This window comes from Dermochelys coriacea, chromosome 11, assembly GCF_009764565.3.
Source record: "Dermochelys coriacea isolate rDerCor1 chromosome 11, rDerCor1.pri.v4, whole genome shotgun sequence".
NCBI classification, from domain to species: Eukaryota; Metazoa; Chordata; order Testudines; family Dermochelyidae; genus Dermochelys; species Dermochelys coriacea.
The window spans coordinates 26,828,505-26,843,873 of NC_050078.2; the positions used below are offsets into that span (position 1 = coordinate 26,828,505).

The 15,369-nt window shown below is 36.2% G+C and overlaps 1 protein-coding gene across 3 annotated transcripts in view; it reads left to right on the plus strand.

Moving 5' to 3' along the window:
* EPC2 (enhancer of polycomb homolog 2) overlaps positions 1 to 14,092 on the plus strand; it is an 86,569-nt gene extending 72,477 nt beyond the window's left edge. For all 3 annotated transcript variants that reach the window (XM_038421960.2, XM_043505109.1, XM_043505110.1), the window contains 4 exons: positions 7,282 to 7,418; positions 9,665 to 9,824; positions 10,892 to 11,225; positions 12,815 to 14,092. In XM_038421960.2, the coding sequence (XP_038277888.1) occupies positions 7,282 to 7,418; positions 9,665 to 9,824; positions 10,892 to 11,225; positions 12,815 to 12,887 (704 nt within the window). In that variant the 3' untranslated portion in view covers positions 12,888 to 14,092. The remainder of the gene's footprint in view (positions 1 to 7,281; positions 7,419 to 9,664; positions 9,825 to 10,891; positions 11,226 to 12,814) is intronic.
* Positions 14,093 to 15,369: the final 1,277 nt, after the last annotated feature.

The following is a 15,369-nucleotide window of genomic DNA, read 5'->3' on the forward strand; positions in this document are numbered from 1 at the left end:
CTTACTACTAAGTGTAGTACACCGTGCCCATGGGACAACTCAAGGTGTTAAGTGCTTCCTCACCAGCAAGGATGTGTAGATTGGGCCCTAAATTTGATAGATAACAGAAGAATGATTGACTGCTAATGAGGAGGAGACAACACAGTGTAACAGAAAAAGAAACTGCTATTGTTTGTTACTTGTTACACCAGAGCATTGTGTCTACACAATGGGTTTGCACCAGTACATTTATGCTGATGTGAAAAACCCAAGTGTAGACAAGGACAAAGTCTACTTGCGCTTGTTGTTAAAAATTAAAATCAGCTTGTGATATGTAAAAAAAAAAAAAATTTTTTTAACCTCTCAGCTTTCACTTGCCAAACAACATTTGCTGAATTTGCAATGTAGCAAATCTGGAATCTAATCTTTTAAAAAACATTTGACCTAATATGTTTCTGATAGTATTTTTAATTGTGCAGTGCATAGACCACAGAAGTAGGCACTTGATTTATTTATTTTAGATCTATAAAATGACAAGAATTAATAATGTATGAATTTGAAAAATAAAACCACATACTTACGATCAGTATTGTGTACAGGGACCACATGGTTTGTGGTTCCATTCAGGAGATAATTGTCAGCCAATGGTGTGACGGCATGAGTTTAACTTGCAAAAAACCACACAAATCTAACTTTAAAGAGCTCACAATGAAGGACCAGGAAAGATCCATTTTTGGAAAGGTTATTGTCTTACCTGAAAATAAGTCTTAAGGTTACCTTGATCTTCAGTGCATAAGAAATGTGTAAAACAACTCCTGCCTTGTACTCACAATTTCATTTATTAATATTATTGCTTTATTAATAACATTGCTTTGTTTGTATTACAATGATGCCCAAAATGTTCTAGCTACTTTACAAATATGTGAAGAGGGGTATCTGTTCCTAAGCACTTGATTTTAAGAGAATAAATGTGAATCTAGTGCTCGTAGAAGGTGCCAGATCAGCATATGAATAAAGAACAGTTGGTTCAAATTAAATTTTTCTTTCTTTCTCGTGTTACATCAGTTGGAAAGGGGGAAGTGGTTTGAAGAATTAGCATAGACATTTTCCACTGACGTAGCGTGCCCCTTCGGATCAAAGTGGTGCAAACTTTCAGGACCCTTCTGGTTCCATTGCTAAGCCTAGACAATTAGGTTACATTGCTGGTAAAAAATAACTTCAAGTTTCAAATACCTCAAGTTTACTAGGAAATGTGACCACTTCCTGCAGTTTCCATTATCATTTATGATCACTGTAGCATCCAGAGGTCTGGTTGTACTCAGTGCCGTGCAGGCCTATGTTGAAAGACTACCTTTTCCATGAAGAACTTTCAGGCAAGGTACAACAGTGTTAGTGTAACAGACAACTGGAAGAAATGTTTGAATGAGGGAAACAAAAATAGGTATGTGTAGCTAGATACTATGAGGCAACTATCCAGCCTAGGGATGATAAATGAATGGTGAACTGCAACTTCTTCGTGAGGCTGAAGGTAGAAGCCATGCGATGGCTTTAGTTTATGCATATTATAGCAGTCCACCTCTTGAGCAGGACACAGCAGGTTGCTCTTGGCTCCCAGTCCACTTTCATTGCTAGTTCAAGTTCCTTGGGCCTGATCTTTAAAATTACAAGTGGGTCAGGGCTTAGTGAACATCAGTAACTACACTGCAATCCATCAGCTCTTCTCCTCCCCTGCCAGTTGTTTTTCTCTGGGACAGTGATTCTAATGAAGGATGTAAGAGTCATAGATAAGCACACTCGTATGAGTGATTTGGCCATGGAGTGAAGCAGTTAGACTAATGAAAAGTCTACCCATCTTTAGGGCAATCTGAAAAATCCTCTTATTAGATAATGATAAGCTTTCTCACCATAGCAGGAATGATATATAACATTCTCTGATGCAGAGATTATTATTACTGTGGAAGGGAGAAGAGCAGAAGACTCCATTAATTTCACTGTGGACCTTGCTCTGCATATTTAATTTATATGTGCACTCAAATACTACCGTGATGGCAGCCCTAGAAAATCCTAAAATAGATAGCAACACTACAGGTTAAAATCCTCAAACAATGGAATCTTTACAACTTTGCAAACTTCCACATCCCCTTAATTTGCTTTAACCACGATGCGGAGAGTGACAATGCAGGATCATTCAGTTCTTGGGCTCTAAGATTGAAAAGGATATTAAAGGTGATGGTGACTTTTGATGTGACTTTCATATTAAGACCACCAGCTAATTTCAGATTGACCACTAAAAAATCATTAGGTGATAGCTACTGATGTTGCTAGGATTCATACCAGTGACATAGTTAAGAATGTTTGTTACTAAAATCCTAGGTTCTGTAGTCTCCTACGTACATTGAAATATTTCATATTTGTAACATGTCAAAGGTAATTAAAAAATCTATCTGGAAATATTTGTGCAACTGATATATGGGTCAACACTTAACTAATTTGTGAGCTCTCTGGGACAGGGACTGTCTTTTACAACATATATGTACAGTGTCTAGCAAGATGCAGCTCTGATTCTTGATTAGAGCCTGAGTTACTGCAATACATATAATAAAAATAAATTATAATTAAGTAGATATTATAAATGACTATGCATCATTTAGGTTTATTTTTTAAAGAATTGGGCAATAACAAACATACCCTACAACATTTTAAGAACAAAACTATAGGTTTATCTTCCCAGTTCCTTAGTGGGCCTTACTGTCCTCATTTTTGCTAATTTTAAAAGACTGTTGTGAGGTGATTAATTCTCACACAAAGTTTTGTTCACTGACTGAACCAGTTGTGCATACCTTTTCAACAGTAATTCAGTCAAGGTATGGAATTTAGGAAATTAAAGAGAAAAGAAACCAGGCAGAAATAAAAACAAACTACCACTGTACAATTTTTTTAAAAACCACGTTGGAAAGGCTGGTGAAGTACCAAAAAGCTAACGCAATGCCTATGAATTAAACACATTAATAAAGCAAAATTAAAAGTGTATGTGTGGATGTAAACTAAGAGGGACACTTTTACAAATAAAAACATCAACATAAGAAAGTGGTATACTGGAATACCTGAGTCAGATTTAGCAATCGTTATAGAAGGTGGCATAGCTCAATAAAGTGTATGCCTATAAATTAATCAGGAGTTTTTTTATTTTTAACCACACGCACACGACACATAGTTTGAAAAGGATTTTGCTGTGAAGTGAGTAATATTTTGTGTGGCAAATTTAACAAGATTTAATTGTGAACATCAGTAATTATCATATTTGAACTACAGGTATCTTATTTCATTCCAGGGAAAAGGGAAGAACAAATAAGCTGAGTAAAGATTTATTTTGCTTGCTTACTCAGATTAGCCCCATTAGGAGTAATATAAAGAAAATCTTGGTTTAAAAAAAAAGTCTACTAGTCTGATGATCCAACATCTATGTTTTGAGAGTGGATAGTGAGAAAGATCAAAGTCAATGAACTATTCTACTCTTGTGTCCAATCCTGTTTCAGCTATTTCCTGCAGCATCCCTCTAAACAATAAATAAAAAATTACTATTGCACTAGTACCTAACTCAAAAAGTTGGTTTTCCTGGGATGTTGGAAGCCCACTTAATTATAGAGCGCTATGAGAAAATATTTGCATACTGGTTTCTGAGTATGATCTGACTTGACTGTAACTTCCCTTATTTAAAATGGGATTTTCATAAAGCTGGGTGTATTGTAAGTAGCAGATGAACTAGAGCAAACACTGAAAGTGTAGAATGGTTAATATTTTAATTGTTAGTTGTTTTTTATTCAGCAGATACTATTCCTGTAGATTCTAGATATAATTTGGGGTTGCAATACCATTGAGCATATGTAATTATAGTTGAGAGTGAGATGCTGCAAGATTTAGTGAACTGGAACTTTGGATATCAAATCCGCTCTTTGTCAGCACCTAAAAGAACTTAATTCTATGACTGAGTAAAATCCAGGTAGCATTAAGATGTTGACAATATTTTTAATTAATTTGGTTGAGGAAATAAGGATTCTGGCTAAATTAGATATGGGAAACAATAGATAAGGGTAACACAGTTGGTGGTTGGTATATTTGTCACAACTATGAACCAGTAAATGACCAAGAATAAGCATAGTCTTACATTGTTTTGCTTTATCGTAGGGATACCTAGTATTCTACATGCACCTCATGCAGTGTTAATTCTGATGTGGTTATTACTTTAATCATAGCTTAGATTCTGGCCTCTGACTTCTTTTGAATGATCTTCAGTTTATATGTGTGTTTTGCACAGGAAGGGGAAGTAGGGGAGAGTTCATTCTGCTCTATTTCTTTCCCATTCTCACCCATATCTATAATCCTCTATTGAACTTTCAGTTTTGCTTTAAGCAGCAGTGTTTCCTAAATCTTTTAGCTTTCAGTATGCTTTGTTTTCCTTCAGATTGTTGAATTCTGGTTTGAAGAAAAATATCTTGGCATTGAAACGCTATTCCAGACATAATTATTTTTATATATATATATATATATATATATATATATATATATATATATATATATATATATATATATAATGCATCCGATGAAGTAAGCTGAAGCTCATGAAAGCTTATGCTCAGATAAATTTGTTAGTCTCTAAGGTGCCACAAGTCCTCCTTTTTTTTTATTCCAGACTAAATGCTTAACAAAACTTTCAATTCAGAGCAGATTTACAGTAAAAGCTTTGTTATCCGGCATGTTCGGGAATAGGGGGAGCTGTTTAATCAAAAATTCCGATTAACTAAGAGTTATGCTTACCAACGGAATACCAATTTTCAAAGAATTAGAATACAATAAAATTAATGAAGTATAAAATAGCATACAGGTACTCATAAATCCAGCAGTAGTACTGCATTGCAGAGTAGTTGGTTTCTTGAAGCACTTAAGTGTATACAAGTAAAGTTTTCTATACAGTAGGTTATCTTATGACACTACATATCACTATGGGCAGCGCATGGTGTACACCCAGATCACTAAAAATACACATAACACTAAAACTATACTGAACATAATTTAATCTTTGATGATTCAGAAGGCACTTCAGGATCTTGCAGTGCCTTGGGGTCATCATTATAAATTATCATTGTAGCGGTAGAAGGTGTAGGAGATTGGTCTGAATCTGTAATGACCCAATAACACACCCTGGAAGTTGCTTTTTTGAATAAATCCCTGATATCAGCTTGCTTACTTGTCTTCTGTCTCTTTTGCATAAAAGTAGAGTGCAGAATTTGAAATTGCATAACCTCCTGGTCAGTGTACTAGTCCTGGTTACTAGATTGAAGATTTGTATTGGGAGCTATCAGAAATGCCGGTTAATAGAGTTTTCTAGATGATAAAGTGCCAGATAACAGCTTTTACTGTATATTGCAGCTGTTTACATGAGTCTTCAGAGAATAAAGTAGACAATAGTTGTCGCCATAGGATCATATACAGTAATTGGATATGGGAAAGAATTAAAGTCCATTCCTTTACAAGTGTAAAATATGGTCCCTCAACAGACATGGAGGTTTTTTCTCCTAGTCAAAAGCTGGTATGATGAAAAAACAGGTTATTCATTATGGTCATTTCAATTCATTTTTTATAACATAGGATACTGATATTTTCATTATGGTAACCTACAAAAAAACTGATGACTTTTCTCTTCAGTCTTGCACTTCACTAAATGTAATCCTGTGCTAAAATTTGACTTTCAGGTTTGGAGTTCATTAAATTGGAAATTGATGACTTTTTTTGTATTGTGCTGAGGCTGGCCAGTGCAGGTGGTGTCTGTCTTGTGGGACATATACTTTCCCACCATGGGAACAGCATAAGGAATGTCATCTTTATTTGCTTTTGTGGCTGAATGAGTACACAGGTAGCAATTCTCATAGCAGCCAGTGGGGAAAGTAAATCAGTGGGGTGGTGATGGCCTTTATAACTGTTCTCTCCCTGGATGAAACTGATCACTGGGTTAGTTATTGTTCCTCTGGCTGCATTAAAACCTCAAGAATAGTGACAGCCTGCACCTTGCCTTTATTCAACAGCATGCAGCAACTTGTAGCTATTTTTCTAGCAGTTTTCACCCACTCATCTCAAAGCACTTTATAAAAAGAAGATAGCCACCATCATCCCTGTTTTGTAGATATGGAAATTGGGGCACACAGCACTTCCCTTCCTAATGCCCTGTGAAAAGATGGTGATATCCTTCAGGTTTGCCTCAATGTGTTTCTTACTAGTCAGCAAACTTTTTAATCTCCCTTGACATCTTTCCCCCCCCATTAATGAGGCCTTGATGTAATACCATCTAGTTGCAGAAAATGCTGCTCGAGTCCTCCTTCAACACACTTTTAAAAAATAATAAGGGGGAGATGAAATAACAGGAGCAGTTCAAAAATCACAGAATAGAAATTGCTTATTAACATTAAACACTGACTGTGATCCTTTATGAAATTATTGGAGCCATATGCTAGATTTTAGACCTGGGGAGCCAGTTTTTCTCATCTTACTCCAGTTCCTTGGTCTTCAAGTTTTCGGTGCACCTCTGAACCTGCTGCTCAAGTGTACTGAATGTTGTTCCACTCACATTGCCTAATACATATCGGTAGAGTGGAGATCTGATCATATAGCACAAATGCCAGTGGTGCTGGAACTACCAGGTGCTCTCCTGAACATGTCTCCAGATCTCAGAGGGAAGAAAGGTAGAAGGAGGCTACTATAGGGGGTATTAGCTGAGAGTGGTTATAGTAAAGAAAAGTGAACCATTCCTCTGTCCCAGCCATGATATGGGAGACCTTCCTCATTTTCTAGAAGCCAGGAGAAGAATTTCTTTATGGTTCCATTGGTTGGGAAATAGTGTAGCTTCATAAAGGATGTCATTTAGTAGGTGTGGCTCTGATGTAGTCTGTTTAACTTGCCTACCAAAAAGTTTCCTACCTAATACAATAGCCATAGCTACTGAGAAGGAACACACTGAAGGCACTTTTCAGTGCTAGTAAGAAGCTGTTGTTTCTGAACTATCAGACCCTTATCATGAGTGACTTCATACTCAAAGGGAATTGGCCAGTGGTACGCATTTAAACTGGTGGTTTGCCCTTCACAGACATAGATATACTGAGGTCTGTGCAAGTGTTCAGTATCCTCCTTTCATGCGTCTTGCTTTCACATTTCATTGTCCCATGTCAGTTTGCTTTGTACTTCACTTTTGTTCTAGAAAAGTTTGTTTTCTTCCAGTACATTAAACTCTGGCTTCGTTTTTCTCTTCCACAGTAACGGGGGGTATCACAGAGGAGCAGTTTCAGACACATCAACAGCAATTAGTTCAAATGCAAAGACAGCAACTTGCTCAGCTTCAGCAGAAACAGCAATCTCAACATTCCTCACAACAGACGCATCCAAAAGCACAGGTAATACTCCTTTATAATCTTTTTGATGTGCCAAGATAGTCTTCCACAGCAGGTTCTCCCTCCTTGTAGCTCACTTTTTGTTAAGTCTTCGTCACAAGTTAAAGATAACCTTTTATTAATGTACTAATTGTGTGAAATGCATTTAAATTATTCTGATCAAAATCCTTTTAAATTTCTCTGTGTGGCTTTAGAAAACTCAGTATCTCTCTAGCTACCATAACTTGTTTGCTTTTATTTTTTCTTGTAATTCAGAATGTGGTATTTCTTATAAACTTTGAAGGGACACTGCTAAATGAGTGCGTATTTTGGAAGTATGAATGTTCTTACTTACGTTGCAAATGGTTTGTTTTAAAAATATAGTTTCACTATTCTTACATTTGTTTTACTTTTAACACTTAGACAACGGAAACAGAATAGCCAGTTTCACTTTGTTTTGTCAGTTTGCCAATTTCACTCAGGGTTTCATGCACAATGTTGAACTGTTTGGATTGCAAACATTGCTGGGGATTTTTTAGTAGATAAAAATATTGTTACATTGTCTCTCAAAAGCATTTCTGTTGGTCTTGGCTATTGTCTTTCTTTTGAAAGAAAAAAAAAAAAACCCCAAAACACAACAAAACTAGATTTTAAAGCAAATTTGCTTAACAAGCGTTCCTGTAAGAGAATATGAAGAGACTACAAATGTTTGATGTCTTACTGCCTGCACAATTATCTGTTCTCTTTTTTATATTTACATTTCTTAAAAATTAAATACACTTTGTTTAGGGTTAGAATATGCCACTTGTACTGTCATTGAGTCGTACCTTACTGTGTGCGTAGTCTAGTTGAAATCAGTGTGACTAATTTTGGAGTAGGGTAGTGTGAATAAGAATGGAACAACTTACCCTTTGATAGTTATTGAGTTAAAAACAGCTTTTAAATGTGTTATGTTCTGAATTTTTTTTGTGAGGAAATTAATTTTTCCAATGTAATATCCACTGTGGACAAAGGATGCACTTACTGTCAGGCTTACATTGCTAGTATTTTGCTAATTAATAAGAAAAATATATTTATAAAATCAAAAATATTGTTAAGCATTACTAGAAAAACCTTTTCTCATAATAATATAGGGAAGTGTATACATGAACACCAGTGTTCCTTTCTCCCCCCAACCATTTTCTGTATTTATTCATCATAATCTTCCTGTATATATTATTGGTTGCAAAGTTGTTGTTTTTTTGTCCATTTACATAAAATATGGAATGGTGATTCTAACTAGGAGGAGGAAATTATATTTGATGATTTAGATATTGAAAAGTTAGTGTATTAAATATGCAGCCATTACCAGTGGTTCTCAACTAGGGATCCGGGGCCCCCTAGGGGTTGCAAGAGGTTTTAGGGGGTTCACCAGGCAGGGCCAGCATTTAGACTTCCTGGGGCCCAGGGCAGAAAGCTGAAGCCCAGGGCCCCGAGGCCTGCCACCTGTGTCTGAAGCCGAAACCTGAGCCACTTAACTTTATGGGGCCCCCTGTGGCATGGGGCTCTAGGCAATTACCCTGCTTCCTGCCCCCTGATGCCAGTCCTGGTTTTATATGCAGAAAAATGGTTGTGGCACAGGTGGGCCATGGAGTTTTTATAGCATGGTGGGTGTGGGTGGGTGTGTGGCGGGGGGGGAGGCTTCAGAAAGAAAAATGTTGAGAACCTCTGTCATATACAACCAATAGGGTACTGTATCAAAGGGTTGATGGCAAGTGTTGAAAAAATGAATATTAGTAGTTATGTTTTCAAGGTGGCTGGATTAGTAGAAGAAATATCCTTCTAAAGCTCAGTAGGCAAGATCCCTATAAGGCAAATTAATCACTGGCAGAATAACGTTTTGGACCTTGCATAGACACAAATGTTTAGAAGTAAAATAAATGGAAAAAAAAACCCCTTCAGGATTTCAAAAAGCCTCCCAAAGACTGATACAAAAGATTTGTCAAACACACTATGAATTTGATGTATCCAGTCTTCAACAGCAAAAAGTCTCATTAAAGAAGCTTCCTTATTCAGCCTGTCAACTTTCTACATAATTGTCTAGATCAACCATTGTTGGGAGGGATGCATAAAACTAGATTCATGACCTTTAAATATTTCATGTTATAATTTTGGTTCAAAAGATGCTTCCCCTTAATTCACTAGTAGCTATGTACTGTTGTTATCAATCTTAATGTGTTTTGTCAGCTTGTACTGGCAGAATTATAAACACTATTTGGTTAATTCCATAGGGCTCAAGCACCTCTGACTGTATGTCCAAAACACTTGACTCAGCCAGCGCCCACTTTGCTGCATCTGCAGTGGTCAGTGCACCTGCTCCCAGTCGCAGTGAGGTAACAAAGGAACAGAACACCAGCCATAACAATATTAATGGTGTTGTCCAGCCTTCAGGTGATGATTTCTTAATAATGAGAGTTTAGAATTTTTGAACAAAGGACTTCTAATTTCTAAAAATATATTTGAGTTGAATAAATATACTAACAGTGCAGATTTTAATTATTACTCTTTTAATTATACAGTTTTGTACAATGGTCTGGCCTTATCTATTTTTTTTTTTAAAAAATGCCATTATTCAGTGTCCCGTGATCTTGTGGATGGTTTTATGAGGAGGGAGTTGGTGTTTAAAACTTTCAAATCCATAATTGGTTCTACAGTCTTATGAAATTTCATTCTTTAGTTAGTACTGTAGCCCCAAATCAGCATAGAACATATATGCTTATCTTTATCCTGTTGACATCATTGATGTAAGTATGTACCCAAAGTTAAGTATGTGCTTAAATTCTTTTCTGAATAGGTAAATGTACGTACTGGCGCATACTAGAGCAGTTTTTCCAGAGACCACGAACCTAGCTGCAAAGCCCTAATGTAATTGCAATTTTTCTGTGAGACTCCACTTATCAGAAACCAATCATGTCAAAATTAGACAGGTTGGATTATTGCCTTACTGGTGGAGACAAAAGTTCATTAGGATTTGACTTGGAGAATAAATCAGAGGGGCTTTATGGTGGTTTTTGTTTAACAGCTAATGGTGTACTGGGGTTTATAGAACCTGTGCACTGGTGGGGAGGAAAAGAGTTAATATATGGTAAATCAAAATGCTGGAATTGATCCAGGAGAGAACTGTGGCTCAGCCCAGTTGTGGTAAATCGGGTCATTCCTCAACACATTATGCAAGAGAAAGGGCAATGCTCTGAGGAGTCTACACTAATTGGGACTTGGAGGCAAACATTTTTTTCCTCTTCACTGAACAGAAAAGACTGTAAAAGTTGTGACTGCAAATAAACTTCAGTAATTTTGTTCCCAAGCTGTAACTTTGGCAATGGGATGATGGGATAATTATTGCCATTGATAATTACAGTCTTATACTTAAGCTTATGGTTAAACTTCTGTTTTGCGACTAAACAATTACATGTGCTTTATTAGTGTAATTTTTACTGAAAATGTTTTGTTTCCAACAGGAACCTCTAAAACTCTGTACTCCACCAACATGGCTTTATCATCCAGCCCAGGGATTTCAGCGGTACAACTTGTAAGGACAGTTGGCCACAGCACCACAAACCACTTAATTCCAGCTTTGTGCACAAGCAGCCCTCAAACACTTCCCATGAACAATTCTTGCCTGACTAATGCAGTGCATCTAAACAATGTCAGTGTTGTTTCTCCAGTCAATGTACATATCAATGCAAGGACTTCAGCACCATCGCCAACAGCCTTAAAACTTGCCACAGTTGCTGCCAGTATGGACAGAGTGCCAAAGGTTACTCCCAGCAGTGCCATCAGCAGTATAGCAAGGTGTGTATAAGTATATTGGGGCAGAATTTCTTAAATTCCGGTATTATTATATGAATAGTTCCATAAATTTACCAGGCTCAGTAGAGCATTAAGAAAGATATAGTCCCTTGCTCAGAGATCTCACAATCTATGACTTTGGCCCTACAAAGGGATCCCCACCTGCACAGTATTTCCTTTACTTCAGTCAGTAGGCTTTGAGCAGTCATACAAGTTCATGTCTAGATAATCCATTTGCAGGTTTGAGGTCTAAGATAATACAGATTTATAATTGAATACATATAAGTATACTTTTCTTTTTACATGGTAACTGTTCAAAATGAGTAGTTCAGGTAATCATTTTGATTTGATTAATCTAATGCAGAACTAGCCACTTCTAGGCTTTCCCCAAAAGGAATTATGCTTATGCCCTTCCCCAAACTCCATGGATGCATCTTAGAGGCCATGAAAAGTCCACCATGACATTCCCTCAGAGCATAATTTGGTTCCCTGTACTGCATTGTAGAAATGCAGTTTTAGTATATTTAAATAAAGACTACTATGTATGGAGGAAGGGTGATCTTGAACAAGTATCTGGAAATTTCTTTTAAAAAAAGCTTAAATTTTCCTTATGTTAAACTTGTCTTCTGGACTGTATAATCTATTAATTAATTATATCTATTGTTTATAAAGTACAGGAATACAGAATAGGCACTAACAGGTTATGGTTCACTTTGCAATTTCATTCATAACTAAATTTTTTTGGTGTGAAGGTTTTTTTGTTTTCTTTTAAATAAATAAATACTGGATATAAGTCAAAGTATGTCTAGACTAGAGGAAAGGTACTTTAACCAAAAAAACAACCACCACCCCCAACAACCTAAAAACACCCTTTTGAATGTTTAGCGTGCTCAGCTCTTGCTACACTAGATGCAAAGGGCTGTTTCAAATTGTTAGCTAACTCTTAAAAAGCACCTTTATTCCTACTCTAGACAAGCCTTAGGGTTCTAACAGGTGCAAAATCCTGAAGAGCATTATATAAAGACTGGGATAAAATTAAAAATTCTTCATGCTAGTGCTGAAAAGTTTTTAACTAAACTGATAAAAAGATGGGCTATGTTAGAACAGTAATTTATGCACCAGCATGCACGGAACAGTTGTGCTTCCCGCCGCTCCCATTGGCCGGGAATGGCAAACTGCGGCCACTGGGAGTTGCAGGGGGCCGTGACATCCATCCTCAAAATGTCTCACGGCCTGCAATCAGCTTACCTTGATGGGCTGCAGGTTGCCCACCCCTTCTTTAGTACTGTCTTATAGGAAATCATCAATAGGTTTTTCAGTTTCAGCAAAGTTAGCTGTTAGTACTTTATTAATGCGACAGCACATGAATAGGATCATGGTATTGGTGGACTAAAGCCAATGTTTGGTTTTTAAGCAGCAAGTTCAAGCAGAACTTTCCCTGTTCCTGCCTATTTGTTTGAGTTTAATGGTCTGTCCATTCCCCGAAGAAGAGATCTGTGCAGAAACATTTATATCAAGAAAAATACTGTGAAATCTTTTATAGAAATATTAATGTTCTACTTGTAACTATTCCATATTCCATTTTATTACAGAGAGAACCACGAACCAGAACGACTGGGTTTAAACGGCATAGCAGAGACAACAGTAGCAATGGAAGTGACATAACCTCAAACCAGTGGCTTAACCTGTGCTGATGGTGTAGTCATTTATATTCCAACTGAATGCAAAATACAACTCTCTGTGGATCACAGGGAACTGAAACGGACCTAAATGGACTATCATTATATCGTATATTAAGTCGATATATAATGTACATTTTGTAAAATTGGGAAAATCACTACCTTGTAAAATAGTTTATTTGTATCATCAATATTATTTCTGTTACTTGAATAGTAGATATTCATCATCATGCTTTTGCACTTGAATTTGCAACTGAATGGATTTAAAAAATAATTCTTTAATGGGATCATGAGCATGAAATGAGATCCTGCATCACTTGTTTTAACTATTTATTTTGCCATGTTTACATTTTGTATCTTGTACAAATAAATCCAACTTTGTGTCTAAAAAAAAAAAAAGTTAAAAGATTCATAGCTAGGAAATGAAATTCTTGTAATTTTTTTCTAAAGGAAAAATGTAAAGTTTTCACTTGGTTCATTTTGTTTCACAATTTGATTAGATGGACTTTTTGGTAAATACTTTAGTGGCATTTCACTGTCAAATATGAAGTTCAAGGCAAAATAGTATTTTCTATTACTGTGCAGGGGAAAGGGATGGATCGATACATGCAAATTTAATGTAGTAACTCACTTTTCCATATATTTTGAATGTATATTTCTATTTATAATACCAGTTTATAAAAGATAATTACACAGAAAAAACTGACTAGGAAAAATTATGCCTCTAGCACACATTAAACTGTGCAGATATGAAAAATTTTCAACTGATTACATTTTATCTGAAGACTGCATATTTTAACCGGCTTTAAAACTGTAACACACCACGTAAAGGATATTTTACCAGGTATGTATTGCATTATATATCATTGCAATAATTATTGGATGTCTAGATATCGAGCCATCCCAGGTGGTGGGAGGGGGGAGGGTTGTGGCAAGATTGTCTTTTCAATTTTGGAGAGTTTTCCTGTGGCTACAAGGCAAGTAACGGGTTGGAAAAAGTCTGACTGTAAGCGTTGGACACCTTCGTAGTGTAGTGTTTTAGTGACTTTTTTTATATGGTTCTTGTAAATTAGATATGTGTAGTGGTGTTTCAGAATGTTTGTTTATGCACTAGTTCAGACAACTTTCCCTGTTACTTGTTCTTGATAAGTGAAAACTGCAGGGAAATAAAAATACATATCAAAACATGGACATGTTGCATATGTGTTTATTTCACAATGTGGAAACAATTTGTATGTTAAGGTGGTACTGGTAGTCTTCTGAGATGTTTTTAATCCAAGTATATTCACTATAACTGCCACTTCTATGAGAAAGTGATTTGTTTCCTGCCTTTAATGTATTTGAGGTATAACAGGAGAGAAACAATAGACCAGTGGTTGGAACTTGAGAGACCCAGGTTCAATCCGTTGGGTTTCCACCACAGAACTTAGTGTGTGACCTTGGGCAAGTCATTTATTTTTTTGTCTCAGTTCTCCATTTGTAAAATGGGGATAACAGCACTTCACTATCTAACAAGGGTGGTGATAATAGGAGAATTAAAGTAAATATTGTGAAGTGCTCTAATGCTGGAGTAATGGGAACCATATACAGTAGAGCCTCAGAATTACAAACATCAGTTACAAACTGTCCAGTCAACAACATATCTCATTTGGAACCAGAAGTACACAATCAGGCAGCAGAGACCCAAAAAAAGAGCAATACGGTGTTAAACATAAATTACTAAAAAAAGGAAAGTTTGAGAGAGATTTGACAAGGTAAGGAAACTGTTTCTTTGCTTCTTTCATTTAAATTAAGATGTTAAAAGCCTTATTTGTCTTCTGCATAGTAAAGTTTCAAAGCTATATTAAGTCAATGTTCAGTTATAAATTTTTGAAAGAACCACCCTAACATTTTGTTCAGAGTTACAAACAACCTCCATTCCTGAGGTGTTTGCAACTCTGGGGTTCTGCTGTAAGTACCTTAGATAGACTTGAGTATATTAGAAATCACAGAAATAATTCCCATCTAATGTGTTGCAAGAGTTGCTTCATACAAGACCTACTTGTGTAAAACCATTTTGCTGGAAATTTACTACAATCTACTACTCCATCAGGTGAGTGATTAGGTAATATCCACAGTTAAACCCTGCAATTAAATCTTGTTTATTCTGAGTTCATGCATGTTTTATAACTATCTCACTGAAGCTGAAGTGTATTGTAGAGCAGCTGGTAAAATGAGAACTTAGACTACTTACTTCCTCTGAGGGTTGGTTTTAATTAGTAGTTCAGTTCATATTGCAGGTTTTGGACAGAAACACACACAAAAAAAGAGTAAATAGTGCTTTCTCCTTCAAGGTCTATATGTTGTTCTTCCTGTGTGCCAAGATATCAATTTATGCCTTTTTTTAGCTGTTTCAGAAAAATGTGTTTGTCTTCTTCAAAGACACTTTTCCCTCCCATTAGCTGTTTTATTCTGTTACAGGTAATTCA